General features: G+C 51.7%; 2 protein-coding genes and 1 long non-coding RNA gene across 11 annotated transcripts in view; 2 read left to right on the top strand and 1 right to left on the bottom strand.

Moving 5' to 3' along the window:
* The window catches only part of ABR (ABR activator of RhoGEF and GTPase), a 176,193-nt gene extending 166,758 nt beyond the window's left edge, over positions 1 to 9,435 (top strand). For 5 of the 9 annotated variants that reach the window (XM_082707031.1, XM_082707029.1, XM_082707032.1 and 2 more), the window contains 5 exons: positions 655 to 789; positions 1,719 to 1,824; positions 3,971 to 4,118; positions 4,772 to 4,867; positions 9,040 to 9,435. In XM_082707031.1, the coding sequence (XP_082563157.1) occupies positions 655 to 789; positions 1,719 to 1,824; positions 3,971 to 4,118; positions 4,772 to 4,861 (479 nt within the window). In that variant the 3' untranslated portion in view covers positions 4,862 to 4,867; positions 9,040 to 9,435. Of the gene's footprint in view, positions 1 to 654; positions 790 to 1,718; positions 1,825 to 3,970; positions 4,119 to 4,771; positions 7,512 to 9,039 lie in introns of those variants that run through there. The other 4 variants (XM_082707030.1, XM_082707028.1, XM_082707034.1 and 1 more) reach the window with 1 other exon arrangement.
* The window catches only part of LOC309851678, a 355,127-nt gene that overhangs the window by 170,775 nt on the left and 164,784 nt on the right, over positions 1 to 19,568 (top strand). The gene's annotated exons all lie outside the window — the stretch shown is intronic.
* TIMM22 (translocase of inner mitochondrial membrane 22) lies at positions 9,440 to 16,301 on the bottom strand. The gene is made up of 4 exons (XM_082707269.1): positions 15,713 to 16,301; positions 13,465 to 13,661; positions 11,745 to 11,817; positions 9,440 to 10,133 (listed from the first exon to the last, which is right to left on the bottom strand). Exons 1-4 carry the CDS (start codon positions 15,948 to 15,950, stop codon positions 10,057 to 10,059), a joined length of 585 nt encoding a protein of 194 aa, XP_082563395.1. The 5' UTR covers positions 15,951 to 16,301; the 3' UTR covers positions 9,440 to 10,056.

Here is a 19,568-nt window from a genome sequence, read left to right as displayed (position 1 = left end):
AGGGCTTTGAACCCAGGCTGGCTGGCTCAGGCTCCCCTCTGCTGTCTCCAAAGCCCTGAACAAGGGCCCTTTGGGAGGAGCACCGCTGTCTCCCTCCGTAAATTCCTCCGTGGTGGGGGCTGCCCTCTCTGGTTTTTCTTTCCCCCCATCATGTGAGTTTGTGCTGTGATAGCCAGGAAGCCTGAATTGGGCAGGCAGGGCTGATTCCAGGGGAGCCAAGGGAGGGGCCTGTGTTCAGGAAGCCTGGGGTGAGAGGTTGGGGATGTGCCAACATACTGGTCCTCTGTGCAACCTGGAAGCTGAGGCTTTGTTGGAGCGTGATTTTTCATGTAAAAAATGTGCAGGGCCTTCCAGAGAGAGGCTTAGCGGTGGGGAGGTTCCAGAGAGGGTGTCTGCCATGTGGTGTGAGGACTCTGGATGGAGAATGGGGCTCCCCTGCCCCAGTGGGGCTGAGTCACACACCACCTGTGGGCACTGTACCTACTTCCTGCCTTTCCTGGCAAGACCAGGGCAGAGATGGAGTGGGTGGGGGCTTCCCCAGCTGTGTGGTGCGGAATGGAGCAGGGCCCACCACCCCGCCCCTGCCTAGCTGAGGACTGCATGGAAGAGGGGGGCTTGGATGGGTACACTCCCGATTGTCCACATCCTCTGCAGATAACAAGGACATCCTGCTGATGCTGAGTGACATGGACATCAATGCCATTGCCGGCACCCTGAAGCTCTACTTCCGGGAGCTGCCTGAACCCCTCCTCACAGACAGACTCTACCCAGCCTTCATGGAGGGCATCGGTGAGGCTTTGGGGCACCGAGGGCCCGGCTGAGCCAGGCCTTCCTGACAGCAAAGAGTGGGAGACCTGTGGCTCTCCTTGCTTGTGCATCTGCCCAGTGCTCTGGGGTGGCGTGGCTGAGTGGTCCAGAGAGTGGGGTGTGACCCACTGGGGCCTGAGGCAGAGCCTGGACCCTCTCTTGCCTGCCTCTCTCCCCTCTTGTCCCCGTGGCTACCCTCTGTGCTTCCTCCCCAAATACTGACCTCCTTGCTTGGAAAGCCAAGCAGCCAGGGAAATGTGCCCTGAGGTAGGTGGCCAGGGCCAGCGTCCTGAGCCAAAGACAAGCCTGGCTGGAGTGTACCAGAGCTGGCCAGAACCCAGCCTTCCAGAGGAGCAGTCTCTCGCTCCCACTGATGCCCTGGGCAGCGATGAAGCTGAAGGCCTCGGCCAGTGGGGCGCCTGGGCACCTCCTTCCTGCCTCTCCCTTTTCTCCCTGCTGCCTCCTCCATGGGCAGGTCAGGGCTTCAGCCACCACAGGAAGTGAGGAACCCCGTGGATGGCTGTTCACTGCCTGCTCTAGCATCAGAGGCAGTTGAAAGAGGAAACGTTCAAAACAGTGTTCTCACTGCCTTAAACTTAACCTCCTAGACCAGGGACAGGCTATGACCAGAGCTGCGAAGGCACGTACGGGAGGGGTGGGAGGGCACTCAATCCCCGCCAGCGTGCTTCCTGACTGAGCTTTGGATGGGGGCTTCCACAGGAACCAGCTGTTCATAGCCCACCCTTGGAAAGCTACCAGGCCCTTCCTTCCCTACAGGGTCTGCTCCCCTCACCCCTGCAACCTGGGCTCTCCCTCAGGGTCCCACGGCCTCCAGACCCTGGTGGGGCACTGGCTCAGGCCTCCCCACCCAGGAGCCAAGCCTCAGCCTTGCTCCACTCCCCCCTCCACAGCCCTGTCGGACCCTGCTGCCAAGGAAAACTGCATGATGCACTTACTCCGCACCCTGCCCGACCCCAACCTCATCACCTTCCTCTTCCTGTTGGAACACTTGAAAAGGTAACAACTCAGGCTGGCGGGGAAGGTGGGCAGGGAGCCCAGGGAAGGCCCCTCCTTGCTGGGGAGGCCACTTTTGTGGGGGGATCCACCTCCTTGGCTCTGAAGCTCTTAGGTGCTGGCTTCTGCTGGGTCACCCATCACAGGGTGAGAGTTTGCTTTTCAAACTCTTGCCTCCAAATTCTTGTTTTGAGAAATATCGGGGTCCTAATAGCAACCTCCCATATCAGCAGGGCCAGAGCCAAGGACTGTCGATGGCTTTTGCAGTCCATGGTCATTCAGTCCACTTCCCAGTTGTAAAGGGAAGGCTGTAAGCAGTAGTGTGCTTGCCATTCTGTTTTGTTACACACAGTCATGTGTCCTGGGTTGTAACAGGAAGTGTGTTCGTTATGGGTCATGGTCAAAAGTTTGCAACCCGCACCTCATCTAACAGGGAAACTGAGCCCTGGCACAGGAGGAGTTTGATTGGGGTTGGCAACAGCTCTGTCCTCAGAAGGCACATGTCCCCAGTCCTAAGCTAAGTTCCCTCCCACCTTCTCCCCCACCCCTTCTGTCGTGGGGTCCAACCAAGAGCTGCTCAAGCCAATGCCTGCAGCCAAGCTCAGAACTGAAACCAGTCCTTTCAGGGTCCTCGTCACTCGCTTTTGAGCCCCAGCACCGGTCCGGGTGTAAATGGGGAGGAAAACTTTTCTGGTGTCCCTTCAATCCACTTGCCACCCAGGAGCCCCAATTTGGGGGCCACGTGGTGGGCCCGCTCCTCCCAGAGCCAGGTTCTCACCATCGGGCCCGGGCTCCTGGCTGTGGCTCAGCCAGGCCAGCTCTGGAGGGCCAGTGGAGACCTGGAAATGCCTGGGGCTGCTGTCTTGTTTTTCCCATCATGAGATTTTTTTCCCTCTGGTTTGGCCAGAACTGAAGTCCCAACTGGTTCCCATAGTTTGGCGAGCACTGTGGGGAGGACACACAGAGGAGGAGTGGGAGGGGAAAATTCATTAGGTTTTCCACCCTGGGAACTAGGCACAGTCTGTTCCCACATCTGGGCCCCTGGCTGGTGTGCGTGTGTGTGTGTGTGTGTGTGTGTGTATAGAGGGGGGCTTGGCCAGCTCCAAGCTGCCTCCTGGCATGGCAATGTCTGCCCGTCTCCAGCACAGTCAGCATGCACGTCCGTGTAGTTGGGAGTGGGGGGGTGCTGCTTGGGGTGAGCGCTCTCAACCCCAGAAACATTTCCTAGGCCTGAGGAAGGCCCAGGGCCTCTGTGACATGTTGGGTGGTACTGGGTCCGCCTGGACGCCAGTCACAGATGGCAGCCCCTGCTGTCACTCAAGGGAAGTATCTACTGAGCATGTGGCCTATTACACAAGAGAAGCTGAGAAAGATCCACAGGGAGGTAACTCTGGGGTCCCGGGAAGAAGACCCTTCTGGAAAAGTACGGGAGAATAGCCCCAGGCTCCATCTGGGGTTAGGGTCGTCCTGCGTCAGCACAGCAGGCGGAGCCTTAGGTCTAGTTAAGGACTGCTACTGGAGTGCTCGCTTCAGCAGCACATATACTAAAGGATTGCTACTGGATCTCCGGCCCCCTCCCCTGCCACCCCCGCATTAGACTCCCCCTACCCCCCACTCCAGGCCACTTGGGGCAGCTTGGCTGACCCGAGGGAGCACGGACTCTGGAGGCAGACTGCGTGGGGTCAGATCCCAGCTCTGCCACTGGCTAGCGATGTGACCTCAGGCAAACCATGTCACACCTCTATTCTTTGGTGTCTTCGTGTGTACGGTGGTGATGATAATGACCTTCCCATAAGGCTGTGATGAGCAGAAGCTCTTGCAGGGAAAGTTCTTGAGTTAGGAATGACATCATCCTCAAGGGGAAGGAGTTGGGAGTAGGTTCTTCTGACTTTGGCTATTTACCGTCAAGGAATGGCCCTGGGGGCTAGGAATCTAATAGAGGAACATCCTGGGACATAGCTGGAGACTTGGTCCTTTGGCTTAGTCCCTCCCTACCAAGAGGTCTCTACCCTCTGAGGAGAGAGAGGCTAGTACCTACCTTCTGGGAATCTTTCTAGGAGTTCTTATAGTTAAAGCCAGGCATCTGGAGCTCTGAATGGCTGCTGAGAAATGACTTCTTTTTCCCCCTCCCTTCCCCCACCCCTTCCAGGGTTGCTGAGAAGGAACCCATCAACAAAATGTCCCTTCACAACCTGGCTACTGTGTTTGGCCCCACGTTACTGAGACCCTCGGAAGTGGAGAGCAAAGCACACCTCACGTCGGCCGCAGACATCTGGTCCCATGATGTCATGGCACAGGTACCAGCGGCAGGGTCCGGGCCTGTGGCTGGTCGCGTTGTGCAGTGGGCTTCCCTACAGGGTCAGAGAGAGAACAGCTGGGTGGACGGTCAGTAGGATGTCACCAGGGAGACAGGGCTCCGGACAGTCCTGCCTCCAAGTCCAAAACAAAAGGCGTGAGCCTAGACCAGGGGCCCAAAGAACACATGTCCTGGCACCGACTGCAATCCTGGGAGTGCCACAGTCTTGGACAGCAAGCTCAGAGGCCCAGGAGACCTCTGGGAGCCTTGTCCTCCCCTGTGGAAGCTCTAAGATTGCTTCCAGGGTGAGGAAGTTTCTGTGAAATCTGTCCCTACAAGATCTGGGTCAGAGTCCAGTCTGGAGGCAGGGCCCGCCCACCCAAAGCCAACCTCTGGAGCCAGTCGATGGAGGTTGGGGAAGTGGCCCCAGGCTGCCCAGTCCTCCACCCTGCGGTGTCCTTTACTGATGCTCACTGCCATACACACCCAGGCTGCCGGGGGTAGAGGGGGGAGGCAAAGCAGCCTGAGATGGCCTGAGAGCAGGGAGGGGGTTGCACAGAGGGGACCCCAGCCTCGGGACTGCTAGTTCTCGCCCAATCGGAGGAGGGCCAAGAGGCCAGGGAGCCCTGCTGAGTCTTCCCTGTCCCCTCACAGGTCCAGGTCCTCCTCTACTACCTGCAGCACCCCCCCATTTCCTTCGCAGAATTGAAGCGGAACACACTGTACTTCTCCACCGACGTGTAGCCCAAGGTGGGAGCCGCTGCGGGGTGGGGGGGCGGCCCAGGCCAGCTTCTCTGGCCAGGGGACCCAACACAGACTTGAAAGACTCCAATAGAAAACTCCCACACCCAGCACTCTATAGACTCCAAGGGACGCAGATTTCCAAGAACTGGAATACTCGCATCTTCCGTGCCACCTTGTACAAAGCCAGCTGTCCCAGCCCCCAGCCTCACCGCCGTGCGCCCCGGGCCCTGCCCCACCGCCGTGAGCCCCGGGCCCTGCCCTCTGTCCCTCTAGTTGTGTCTCCTGCCCATGCCGTTGGGGGATTGTTTCCTGTCTATTTGTCATGCAGAAATGGTAGTGACCGACCCAGTATGGGCATACGGACTGCCTGTTCTTTCATTTCCTCCAGCACTTTCTTCCCCCACCCCCGCCACCAGTCCAGTCCAAGGGCTTTTATTTTGCGCTGTGTAACTCTGGCCAGCTTATCTTCTCCTAGCTCTGCTCCCAGATTGCAGTCTCCGGGCAGCGTCCCCTCGGTTTGCCTCCACCGTCCCCTTCCTCCTGGCCTGCCCACATGCATGTGCAGCCTTGGTTTTCACTCCATCACTCTGAAACTTGAGGCAGCCCTGAGCAGTGGTGGCAGCAGTGGTCCGTCCAAGGCTGTGCTTGCTGCCTCCCCTCCCAGGCCTCCCCCCACCCCCAACCCCGTCCTCCGCCTGTGGAAGCACACCTGCTTGGCCTTGCTGCCTGTGCAAATGTTGGACAGGGAGACAGCTGCACACGAGTCCTCAGCTTAGCACAGAGCTAGAGAGCCGATCTCTGCAATTTCCACCTGACAATCTCCATTTCTGGGGTTTATCTGTTCGATCTCCCGCCTCCTAGTGAGGCATCTTTGACTGTTTCTTCTGCTTTTCAGTTCCTTCTCCCCTGGTGTTCTATTTCCTTTCAGTGGCAAGACTTACAAGTGATCTGATATCAAGAGAGCCAGAGGGGTCAGGAATCAGGGGAGGCAGGAGAGTCGGGCCACTGAGCAAATGGGACAGGTGGAACATTCCGAGGAGTGCCACGGAGCACTGGCGGCCCGGATTTGAGGGGAAGCAGCTCTCAGCAGCAAAACATTAGAGTGGCTTTGTTAGGGGAGCCAGGTCTCTTGGATGGCAGCGAATATGGCTGAAGCAGGTATCCAGAAACAGGCAGGCTCCGTCTAGGAGGCAGCCCTTCCTGGCACCTCGCCTACCCTGCGGTGCCTTTGCCTTAGACTGTACAGTCCTCCGCAACCACGCACTGCCACAGGGCGGCCCCCACGGCCATGTGTGCTCTGGGGCCTGGCAGAGACCGGCGCCCGTCCCCAGTAGCCAGCCCCCATGGTGCTGCCTCCCCACCCGCAGCTTCCAGATGCGGCCTTTGGGGGAGCTCTAGGAAACTCTAGAGGTTGGGGAGTCACAGGCACCTGCCTCTCTTAGGGGCTGGGTTTTGCTAGGGATGTTCATTGTCTAAACTCTGCTCTGGAGTAGAGGACTGGCAGGTTCAAGTCCCAGTGCTAAGCCCCACTTCTCCATACCGGAACAGAATGAGAAGGATCCTCCCAGTGCAGTTTCCTCCCCTCTGAGCAGTAGCTGTCAGCACAGGGCAGTTGGCCGGGGGGGAACAAACACTCCCGGGAGGCAGGGGCTTGGGCACATGGCTTTCTGGCTCTCCTAGGTGGCAGAGAGCAGACTCTAGGGCCTCAGAATTGGAGAGAACAGCTCCTTTAGCTTGTGCTCAGGGCTATGTTTTAAAGAATGGTTTGCTGGTCCTGAAGCCATAGCATTGGCTCATGAGACACGGGGTCCTTTCTTGTGTTTACACCTGTGGCCCAGTCTTGGGCAGAACGGTACACATTCTGTGCACATCAGAGGAAAGAAATGCCTAAGAGGAGGGAACCGATCCTGATCACGTAGCTGCCTGTGAGCGGCTTAGCAAGGAGCCCCGCGCCCTGGGACAGGTGGAGAAAGAACACCACTTGGGTCAAACATCCCAGCGTGTGATCCTCCCTGGAGTCTGTGCCCAGCACTTGGGAGTTGGTGTGTGGCATCTTGCTTCCAGAGCCATTGATGGGAGTGACCTGGAGGCCCAGCTACAGCTAGTTATAGCCCCAAATGGGTGCCTCCCACTTCCCCCAAATGAGGGGCTTGCTTCTCGGAATAAGGTAGCTACTGCAGCCCCCAAGCTGGCTTAGGGAGGAAGGCTGGAGGGGCTGAGAAATGCAAAAGGCTCAGAATATTTATAAATTCTACCCCCAGGGTGGGGAAGGGCAGGTACCAGACAAGGACTAAGCTGCACCAAGGAAGGAGCCCATCCATGGGTTCTCCCAAGAGTCAGGGACTGTGCAGCCCAGCACCCCTGGCCCCTGTGCCCAGCAGGGCAGGCTGTGCCAACAGGAGCCCAGCAGACAGGCCACGGGAGTGCCGGGATGCCTGTCCCTGCTGGCAGTGGCTGTGGGCTGCCAGTTTTTGCTGACACAGGTAGGATGGGAACCTTTATTAATATGAGTTTACTAAGTTGGTAAGGATATATTTTTTTTGTCTATGTTCTGTTTCAACTTATGTAGATTATTATAAATTGATGTAAACCACGTGAGAGGAAAATGTTAATAAAAAAAAAAATGCAAAGCCCCAACATTTGCACACAACTCAGCCCTGTGGTGTGGACATTTGTATACTCAGTAGTCCAGGGAAGACCACGAATCTAAATATTTAACTCTTCCAGCTGCATCCACATGTGTTTCCAGGAATCTATGCACCTAGTTAACTTCCCCTGAGCTTCCCTTCACCCTGTGGGGACTGTGGCAGTTTGGGGGGTGGTGAGCCCCCTCCTTGTGGTTCACAGTGGCCTCCGAGTCAGGCACCAGCCACATTTCCTTTCAGGAAGGACAAAGGTCCCACCAAGACCTGATCATCAGCATCCCTTCGAGAGATGGCAGAAATCTCTGCTCAAAGTGGAGGCTTCTTATTTTATGCAAACTCTTCCCTACATTTTTCTTGGAAGTGGGCGTCTTTGGGGCAGCCTTTTGGCCTAGCCTGACAGTTGGAGAGGCTGGATCCCCTAGGGAGCACAGCCTCCCTTCAGGAGAATCGGTGGGGTTAATACGGGTTCCCACCAGTCTAAGCCATTGGACACTATGTTTATTCTGGAGATCAGGACCAGATGTCTCTGAAAATTGGTGTTTGGTTTATGAGCTCATACTGACTCCTTAGCCATCTAAAACAGGAAACTATTCATCTCCTTTCTTGATTGAATAGCCAGTGTGGACAATGCTTGGCTTATTGAAGTGATGGCTACGGACAGCCCCAGGGCTCATCTGCTGCAAGGCAGTCATACAGGCAGCATTCCTGGTACTCGCCGGGCATATTCGACCCTCCTTGCTAGGCTGCCTGGTGGAAGATGCCAGGCATCCAGGTACTTTGACAGCTGCCAGGCAGGAGCATCTACCCATGCTCTCAAGGTGCTTACAGGTGACTTATTTAGGGACAGTATAGGAAACACTCCTAGCTTTGTCCCCAGACCTCTGAGGATACTCCAGCTGGGCTGGGAGCAACGAAGCCTCATACCTGTGAGATGGGGCTGGATATTACTTAGAATTCACCACAGAAGGATATAAGCCCCAAGCGAGCTTAGCTCACATTCATTGCAGAGGAGGTGGCAGGTGTGACCAGAGGAAGGTGTGACCGGCTGACTTTGACATTATCAGTCACATACATACACACCTGGGACATCTGACCGTCTCAGCCATGTCTGAATTCTGGTTAAGGGGGCATAAACTAGAAGAATGCAGAAAAAGGGGGAGAACACAAAAAATGGTGAAGGAGTCAGCATACAGCAGAGAACAGGAGCCATCACCACTCGCTGCAGGCTGCTGGAATCATGCAGCCCCACAAGCCTGTCCTCTGGCCCCAGGAGAAAGCCTGAGCTCATTCCCTTCGTGTCCTTACCACAGGACCAGAATGAAGAAGTGCTCACAGCAGATCCCAACCATTAAAGCCTATTTTTTTTGCACTGAGGCACACAATTAGGCTGAGCTTCTGTTGTCAGAAAAAGGTCCCTAGTTCAAATAAAAAAAAAAAAAAACACTAATATGTTAAAAAACAAACAAAAAACCCTGATACCACAGACCAAGGATAGTAGAGTACAGCCCCTCACCACTGTCTGATCTTCACCAGCCGCTGCTCAGGGACCCATCAGGAGGACCACAGCAGGACTCCGCACGCCGTGTCCTTGAGCTGGGCCTGGTCCAGCGGTCAGAGCCTAAAACCAGTGTGGCCAGGACCGCAGGCATTCCCATCAGCCAGCCCACAGAAGGGTTTTTAGAAGAGGCCGGGGCCTGTGCATGGAATTTCAACATATCCCAGGACATGGCCCGGCTGGGCTGCTTGCAAGGCAGGTCCTGGCTGAAGGAACAGTGTCAGAGGAACGCTACTCTGCACACGCCGCGAATTGAACATTCCCACACTTTGCAGGAGCTTTCTCTCTCTCCCTCCAGATGTCCAGTCTCTGGGCCACCTGGTACCACTTTTGGGACTCGTGGAATCTGAAAATAAAAATCAGCCAACCCTTTACTGATTCATTTATTTTATGGTATGAACGGCCTTTATTGTTCGTAATGGGAAGTGGAAGAGGGGGGCAGGACCACTGGCTCCTGGGGCGGCTCTAAACACTTACTCTGTCACTGTTCCCTTCCCCCGCCAAAACGAACCAACCTTTTAAACTGTAATCTAATTTTTTTAAACAAAGACAACAGACCACAAAATGACATAATGGGTCAGATGGTGTAAATTTACTTTGCCCTGCCATGTGACATGGCTGAATGCGCGGAGTTCCAAAGCAGACGAGCCTGCTGGTACGAGTTCAGTCCCCTCTGGTCCCACCGCCCCGAGCCGCCTACAGGCCAGCTATGGGCAGGACGGAACCTTTGGGGAGCTTAATTCCCACCAGTCAGCACACTGCTGATCTGCCTCAGAGAGAGGCTGGCGCAGCATACTGCCCACCCCGGGAACAGAGTATGTGGCTCCTTGGAGGCGGAGGCAGGCAGCAGCCAGGTGGCTCCCTCATGAGACCAGCGGTCTGAGGGGAAACGTCTGCGGTCTCTGAAGCGAGTGCCCTGCAGTGGACAGAGCGCGGCCCCCACGGAGCAGCTCCAATGCTGGGCTGGCAGTGTCCTTCCCTGGAGGCAGGCTCTCTCACCGGAGGTAATAATCAATGGCAGCAGAGAAAGCAGCGAAACCGCCACACCCGAGAAGCCCGGCCTTTAAGCCCGCTGTGAAGTAAACAGAAATGACGTTACCTGCGGGGACAGACACCGAGCCAGGCTGCCTTCAGAAGTCTACCTGGCCACGGCGACAGGGACGCCTGTGTCAAGCTTCTAAGTCAGTCAGCCGAGCCACGGGATGTGTAAGACTTGTAGGAACCCGTGTCCACAGTCTACACCAGTGGGTTTTATCTAGTCGTACGTTCAACTTTTCTCATTCCAAAAGATGACGATTTCCAGTTTCACGAAATAGCCCCTCACAGGCAGGAAACTGGTTAAGAGAACCAGCCCTTGGAAGCAAGTGAAAGCATATGGCCTGTTAACCCTGATTTGTTTATGAAATAAATTCCTGGGAAGGTGATCAAAGCAGTCCTGGAGGGAGCTGAGCTTCTCAATGTCCCTGACAGAGCTGAGCGATGGGAAGACCAAAGGAAAAGTTACTCTATAAATCACAAGTGCCTGTCCAAGGAGAAGCAGCTTTTAATGACAGCAAATCATCCTGTCTCTCTGAGGAGAAAACAGGCTCTTTGCTTTGGGTAAATCAGGGCATGGCAGAGGGAGAGTGACCCAGCAACTGCCACCAGGAGGAGAGTCAGGTCACTGACACCCCAAACAGCACTTTTTTTTTTTTTTTTTTTAAATTTGAGAGAGAGAGGGAAAGAAAGCACAAGCAGGGAGAGAGGCAGGGGGAGAAGCAGGCTCCCCACAGAGCAGGGAGCCTGATGTGGAGTTAAATCCCAGGACCCCGGAATCATGACCTGAGCCAAAGGCAGACACACTCAACCGAATGAGCCACCCAGGTGCCCCCCTCCAAACCAACTCCTGATGGGCACACTGACAGAAGTGTAGAGAACGGTTTTCTTCGTTGTTTACTGCTGATAACCGGACACTTCCAGAATACTCCTATCGGGCTTTCAGGGGGTAGAAGCCTAAGAATCCTTAACTGCAGAAAGACATTACCACAGAACTTACACTGACAACTGTATAGTATTTAAAAAAAAAAAAAATGTCTAAACTACTTGAAATGCACGGACCTGAGAGTACAACAACGCCTGCCGTTTGGATCAGTGGGCTCTCTGGGGCTGAACGAGACCTAGCTGTGCTTCTGTCCTAACCTACAGATCAATACACTTCTGGAATTCCTTACTGGGAGGAAGCTCTGCCCACCATTTCAATGTGAGGGCAGTTTTTTTTTTTCTAAAATCCAGATCTTTCTGTGGTTCTCAGCCATGGGTGATTCTGTCCCCTGGGGGAATTTGCCAGTGTCTAGAGACACTCTCAATTGTCGCATCGAAGGGATGCCATCAGCTTCTAGTGGGTAAGCGGCCAGGGATAATGCTGAACATCCCACAATGCACAGGAAAGCCCCACTATCCCTCCAGCAAAGATTTATGTGGTCCACAATGCCCACGAACGATGCCAATGATGAAAAACCCCGATCTAAATACTAGAAGTTTCCAAAATTAAGTTAATGTGGAAGTAAAAGTGATTTACTTAGAAGAGTATCAAGTGTCCACATATGCCTTGGGCTGTCCCTGGAACACTCATGTGTTTGGAAACGTCAACTACGGCACGGTGTCCAAGGCCACAAAGAAAACCATGCGAGAGTTGTTTACTAACCTCTGAAACCAATGGCTCCTCCAGTGATGCAGCCACTAATGACACTGTTCTTCCAATCTGATTTTCCCCGGTACTGTGGGCGGAGAAGTGCAGTTTAGAGCCAAAGAAACAAGCCACACAAGATGATTAAGGGAAAAAAAACACAGGGTTTCTAGCTGGCTAATTCAGTCCCTCCCCAAAGGAAACCTAATCCTTTTTGCTTTCCAAAATATAGTTCCTAAAATTTCAGTGTGTTCATGGGTGCTTCCTGCAGGTGGTACCAGAGTGCTGAAACCAAGTGTGCCACTTGAGAAGTAATCCAGATCTCTTCTCTGGTTCCCCAATAAGTCTCAAGGTCAAAATCACTCACCAACTTGGAACAGACACATGAAAACATGCACAACGTCACTCAGCACCAGGGAAGCGCAAATCAAAACTAAATGAGCTACCGCCTCACGCCTGTCAGAATGGCTAAAAACACAATAAACAACAGGTGTCGGCGAGGACATGGAGAAAGAGGAACCCCACTGCACTGCTGGTGGGAATATGAACTGGTACAATCACTCTGGAAGACAGTATGGAGGTTCCTCAGAAAGTTAAAAACAGAACTCCTGGGGCACCTGGAAAGCTCAGTTGTAGAGTGTGTGTCTCTTGAGCTCAGGGTTAGGAGTTTGACCCCCATGTTGGGTATAGCAATTACTTAAAAAAAAATCTTAAAAAAAAAAAAGGACTCTACCGTACAATCCAGCAATCACACTGCTAGGTATTTACCCAAAGAAAACAAATATACCAATTCAGAGGGATACATGCATCATAATGTTTATAGCAGCATTATCTACAATAGCCAAATTATGAAAACGGCCCAACTTTCCATCTATTGACGAATGGATAAAGATGTATACACACACAGGGATATTACTCAGGCCATAAAAAAGAATGAAATCTTGCCATCTGAGACATCATGGATGGAGCTAGGAGTATTATGCTAAGCAAAATAATTCAGTCGCAGAAAAACAAATGCCATAGGATTTCATTCATGTGGAATTTAATTAACAAAACAAATGGGCAAAGGGAAAAAAGAGAGACAGAGAAGGGCAAACCAAGCAACAGACTCTTAACTATAGCAAACAAATTGATGGTGACCAGAAGGGAGGTGGGGGGGCGGTGAAATAGGTGATGGGGATTAAGGAGGGCACTTGTGATGATCACGGGGTATTGTATGAAAGTGTGGGATCACAATATTGTACACCTGAAACTAATATTACACTGTATGCTAACTAGAATTTTTAAAAACTTACAAAATAAAATAATTAACCAACTTCTAGCCTACAGAGAGAAGTAAAAAATAATGCAAGCCTAAATAAAGGCAATAAATGCCCAAAAAGTTTACCTTTGGGGCTATCTAATGAAAATTCAATCTACCAAGTATCAGACATATCTGATCTGCTTTCTAATGAACATTTCTCGTTAGAAGTCATAAGATGGGGGGGGGGGGGGCTGGGTGGCTCAGTGGGTTAAAGCCTCTGCCTTCAGCTCAGGTCATGATCCTGGGGTCCTGGGATGGAGCCCTGCATCCGGCTGTCTGCTCAACAGGGAGCCTGCTTCTCTCTCTCCCTCTGCCTGCCTCTTCCCCTGCTTATTCTCTCTCTCTCCATCAAATAAATAAAAACTTAAAAAAAAAAAAAAAGGAATTCGTAAGATGGTACAGGCAAGGCTTTTTTCAGAAGGCAGAGACACTTACAGATTCTACCAAACACTCAGTGCAAGAGAACATGGCGCCCACAATGGCAAAATTTTTGGCGTAGGACATTCCTCTCTGTCCCATGTCTTTAAGAACTTCTTTTGCTGTCGGCGTACGGTAAGGATCCTTAGGGTCAAAGCCCACATTGGTATCAATGCCAGCAGTGAACACCCCAAAGGCACCTCCCAAGACAAATCCTAAAAACAAACATAGAAATGAAGATTTTTTCTTTGGCATGTTTTCTGGGATACTGTAACGAGGTCATCATACTCGAATAGCACATTTTGGATGGCCACCAGCAAATAGGACACCCCTATCTACCCCTCCAACTCCACCTTAACACTCAGACCCTCCAGTTACCTGGTTTCCACATCACACAAGCCAGGAACTGTCTTGCTGACAGCTTCTCTATCTTCCTTTGGATTTCTTCCTTCCTTCTTTCTTTTTTTTTGAAGATTTCATTTATTTATTTGAGAGAAAGACACAGACAGCGATAGGGAGCACAAGCGTAGGAGGACAGGGAGAAGCAGGCTGCCTGGATTCCAGAACCCTGGGATCATGACCCAAGATAAAGGCAGATGCTCAACCGACTGAGCCACCCAGGTACCCCAGCCTCCTTTGATTTTCTTTTTCTTTTCCGGCCTTTCATTTTCTGACATTCCTAAAGATTCAATCTTTAACCTTCTGTTCTCTGTCTATACTCTTACATTCAGCTAGCAACTTTGCAAATCACTCCCTTGACGATGGTGACATTGACAAGTCATTTAGTGAGTAGTACCCATGCGCCAGTTACTGATGCTTTATAGGCACAGCTTCTTTTATTTTTCACTATAGTCCTATATTGTTGATACTATTAATGTCTCCATTCTGTAGCTAAAGCGGTTGAGGCTCAGGGAGGTTAAATAACTTCCATAAGTTCACAAAGCTACCAAAAGGCAAACCACACACTGCTGTCCCCAACTTCCTGAGCCTGCTGGACATTTCCATTTACATGTCCTCTCATCACCTCAAGGTCAATATATGTTTAATGAAATCATGGTACCTTCCCTCCAAACTTTCTTACTTATGGCTCCTTCTTTTCAGTCACTCCAGCTCCAAACTTCAAGGGCATTTCTGACAGCTGATTTGCTCCCCTCCTACAAACCTATGTTCACAAGTATCCTAGTCTAGGACCTTTACCGCTTCCACTCGGGAGCATTACAAATACTTATTCATCATTTCAACAAATATGTAAGCGACTTATTAGTGTCAGGCATAATGATGAACAAAGAGCCAGCCCAGGCCTCACTGAGGTTCAGTTTAGCCAATTCCCTATACCATCTCCCTATCCATAGACTTTTCTTTCCCTCACCACACTCCTTGCTGGATCATCACGTGCACCAATTACTGCCCTACTGCCCAAAGGCAAAAAGACCAAATCCCCAACTCCACCCCCAATTTTAAAGGGCTACCCCCATTCTCTCAATCCTTCAAGATACAGGGGCAGTCTCACCTCCTGTAGCCTTCCCCAAACCAAAAAATCCCCTTTCCTTTCTACTATACTTCACATCTGCACTCACCGTATTTATTATTTGTTTCTTGCTGGTCTTTCATTCATATTAAGATTTCAATTCATCTGCAAATGTGGCCAACCTCTTTACAAGACACCCGACATTCAAACATTTAAACCTTCAAAGGTTTAAAAAGGGGGAGCAGGGGGTGCTCCAGACTTCTTTGCCCCTATGTTCACCACCATCTGATCATACTGGCCACACTGACATGTGTTTTTCAAACCTGAAGCCGGTTCCTGTCAGACGTTTGCATCTGCTGTCCCCTGTGTCCCACTCTCCTGCCAGGCTCCTTCCCAACACTCCTGCTTCTGTATATATTAAAATTTTATCTTCATGAGAACCAGGCTCTGGTCTCTTACCTTGCCTCGCCACCGAGCACGTGATGGTTACTTGTAACAATTTGTTTAAAAGAATGCTTATTTAAAAGTGAATCAATGAATGAATGAAGTCGACCATTTTATAACCAACCTCCAAGTCCCGACCCATACAGTACCGACTTTCTGATCCAATTTTCAGAGGCGGAAATTAACCTCAGGGCCTAGAGAAGGGTTACTCGAGTTCACGCATCGAGGCAGGGGTGCAGTCGAGATCGAGGTCCACAGGCTCCTCGCCTCCCGGGAGCGTGGTCTTGGCAGAGGACCTCGCTGCCGTCCAAGCCCTCAGCCTCCCAACGCCCCCCACCCCCAGTCTTGCCTCACCTCCCACGCAGGCCAGCGCTGCCTTGAAGGCACAGCTTTCCATCGCCTTCTCGATCATTTTCTGTTCCTCACTCTTGGTCGGGCTCGGGATCCCGCCCAGGCTACTGGGCTCCAGGACCCGGGGCTGACGCTTGTCGCCCACTAGGTATTGCAGAAGAAGGCTGTACTGCAGCGGGGCTTCGGCGGAACCCGGCGCCTCAGGCGCGGAGCCCCCCGCGCTGGGCGCAGTTGCCGCCATGACTTCAGCTGCCGCAGAAACCCTCGCGTTCTTCTTCCCGCAGCAGATTCCGCAAGCCTCACGTTAGGGCCCTGCGCGCCTAGCCACTGTGCCGCAACGGCAGATTCGCCACAACGAGCAAGTCCAAGAAACTGCGGCAGCAAAGTCCGCTCAGGCATCCGGCGAAAGAGGTCTCACGTTCCCTCAAAGCCTCTTGTGAATACTGAATCAGGCTTGGGTAGCATCAAGATGTAGAGTCGCCAGAAAGCGCCGTCTTCTCTGGGGATGCGGCGCGGTGAGTACAGGGATTGGCCGGCCAGCCCTTTCCCAGGAGGCTTTGCGCGGGCACTGCCCTTGCTGCCTCCTCCCGGGCGCCCAAAGGCGGGAGGCGGCGGGGAGCGGGAGCGCGTCCGCAGGGCTGCAGCGCTCCGGGGCTGCGGCAGGGGGCGCACGCGCCTCCCCGCGGCCCTTCCAGCTTAAGCATTCCTTACAGAGGTTAGTGGTGGACGGTGCTTTGTAAGTAAACGTGAAAGCATGGTTAGATGTACGCGGTATATGTTTTGTTTGACAATTACACCTTTGAGGAGAGACAAGGGGCCCAACAAATGAGTGAGCAAACGAGCGAAGCTAGCCAAGTGTAGGAAAAGGCAGGGACGGTGTAGGAGGTGGAGCCGTATGCCCGGATGGAGAGCGCAAGGGCTGGGGCTGGTACTCCAGACTCTTAGCAGTCAGAGGGAATGGTGATGTGGGACTAGTATTGCCCTGGAAAGCCACGTTTATGTTATGTGAAATGCAAGTGTTCACCAGCTCGCAGGCTCAGAACCTAAAGGTAAACTGTAAGACAGTACTCTGTATAAACCCAGAGAGACATCTGCATAGTTTTTAAAGGAGATCCCAAGCTTTTGCATTGCTCCAGACTAGCAATGTATTTGGGTGTTTTAGCTAAAAAACAACATAAATGGAAACAGGTGGTGAGCCTAGCCAGTACCGAATTCTCTGTGCCTAACAGCACTGTTCGCACCAAGCCCCTGAATGAGCTGGTGCCAAGGTCCTCGGGACTTCTCAGTTGCTGAATCTAATTCAGACCTCATTTTATTAGACTTCTCTACTGCGTTTGACACTGTTGACTCCTTCCTCCTTGTCTAAAGTTTCTTCATATTTTTGGTGGAATGTCTCCTACTCTTGCCACAGTTAGGTACCCTGTCTCCTTTGCAGGCACCTCTGCCTGGCCTTTTCTTGTTGGTCCTCTCAGGGCTTCATCCTTTACTCTCTTCTTATGCAGCTCATTCTACCTGAGCAACTCATCCTCGTGGCTTCTACTCCATCTCCAATGCAGTAACAATCTGAAATCGTTCTCTCCAGCTCAGACCTTTCTCATAAACACAAGAACCAGACGTTTCCCATAAGCACCTCTAACTCAACACGCCCTCCCACCCACCCTTCCTTTCCTTTCAGACGAATGAGGGACCCAGGGCTCTGATTTATGCCGAGGTCTTAAGAGCCCCAGTTGGATCTGAGAGAAAGTAGGACCTGCCCCCACCCCCGACAAGTCCCAGGTAGGGTGGCCTTGGAAAGCAAGGATTGGTCTGAACAATTAACACATGGAACTATTTAGAGGCAATAATCAATCCTCAAAGGAAGGTTCTGCGTTAGAGTTCAGATGAGATCCAGGTCAGCACAAGAAGAAATTCCACATGGCCAAGGTCCATGAAGGAGGGAGCCTTTTATGGAACATCCTTGAATCCTTGGCCTGGATCATAAATGGAGAGAGAACAGTTACAGACACTGGTCTGGTATCTCTCGCCACCCACCAGTTCCCTCCCTAAGTGGAATGGGTTTCACCTGATGGAAAACTTGAACCTCTTCAAGCATGTTCTGAAAGTGAGAAGTGGTTTTCCGTGTCTACTTTGCCCAGTCGTCTAGGGACTCTCTCCAGCCCTGGAGTCCAACAGACTGATGTTACAGTTTGGTTTCCCACCCCAGGTTGTCTGTCCTGGCCCCAAGGCTACAGGGGGAACAAGGGACAGTTAAAGATAATTAATTAGTGGGACGCTTGGGTGGCTCAGTTGGTTAGACAGCTGCCTTCGGCTCAGGTCATGATCCCAGCATCCTGGGATCGAGTCCCACATCAGGCTCCTTGCTCCGCAGGGAGCCTGCTTCTCCGTCTGACTCTGCCTTCCACTCTGTCTGCCTGTGCTTGCTCTCGCTCGCTCTCTGACAAATAAATAAAAAATCTTTAAAAAAAAAAAAAGATAATTAATTAGTATTAGATTTGGGGCACCTGAATGGCTCAGGTGGCTAAGCCTCTGCCTTTGGCTCAGGTCATGATTCCAGGTCCTGGGATCGAGCCCCATGTCAGGCTCTCTGCTCAGCAGGGAGCCTGCTTCTCCCTCTCCCTCTGCTTGTGCTCTCTCTGTCTCTGTGTCTATATCTCTCTCAAATGAATAATAAAAAAAAATGAATTAGATTCATGGGGAAGGTTGTAGGAAGTACAACACTCTGAAGGGAGGACTCATCACTTGAAGGACGTCAGAGGGTAGGTGCTGAATGGGAGAGGCTCTGATAGTATCAAATCATAGGTGTTCCTGCGAAGTTCACACATTTTTCTCCCAATCCTAAGTTATTTTGTTGGCTTGTTGCTTGATGATACTTTATATAGTAATAGTTTTCAGCGTCTCAAATAAAGTTGTGATTGAAAATCATTTATATTGGAAACGGTTTCTATCGAATCACTTGGATTTTCAAAAGGGAGTTAAGTCACCCCACTTCTTGGAAGCAGTGGTCAAGTCGTGTCTGATGAGGAACCTCCGTCTGTCCACCCCTCTAAGAGAAGCAGGATGAGTTCTCTACTGTTTGGACTTTTTTTTTTTTAAGATTTTAATTATTTATCTGACAGAAAGAAATCACAAGTAGATGGAGAGGCAGGCAGAGAGAGAGAGAGGGAAGCAGGCTCCCTTCTGAACAGAGAGCCCGATGCGGGACTCGATCCCAGGACCCTGAGATCATGACCTGAGCCGAAGGCAGAGGCTTAACCCACTGAGCCACCCAGGCACCCCAAATCAGAGCTTTTTTGTTCTTATTACTGTTCATACCTGCCAGCGTAGCACTCACGACAAGCAAGCTTTCAAAACTGAGAACACCTTCCCCTTTCTGATGAAACCAGTAATTGGGAGATCATAGGGCAGAAAAGTAAGACATGAACTGCTGGAAATATGCAGGGAAGTCCCAGGAAATGGTGAATATTCCTGACTGATAATTAGAGAGGGGTTCTGGGGCGCCCAGCTGACTCAGTTTGTAGAGGATATGACTCTTGATCTCAGGGTTGTGAGTTTGAGCCCCATGTTGAGTGTATAGATTACGAATAATAATAAAAAAGAGAATGGGTGTTTCTTATTTCCGTGAATGTAACACCATGTTTGGTATCATTTGGGATCCCTTGTGTGGACAGAACGTGGCTTAGGAGCTCTTCTGGGTCTTTTATTTTTATTGTTTTTAAAGATTTTATTTATTTAAGGACACGGGATTGACTCAGCCAGTTAAGTGTCTGTCTTTGGCTCAGGTCCTGGTATTGAGTCCCACAGCAGGCTCCTTGCTCAGGGAGGGCAAGTAGAGTCCTGATTATTTGTTAGAACTGCTTCA

The sequence above is a fragment of the Mustela nivalis genome (genome assembly GCF_964662115.1).
Source record: "Mustela nivalis genome assembly, chromosome: 17".
Lineage (NCBI taxonomy): Eukaryota > Metazoa > Chordata > Mammalia > Carnivora > Mustelidae > Mustela > Mustela nivalis.
Note: the sequence above shows the minus strand (reverse complement) of the source record. Positions and strands in the feature narration are given on the sequence as shown.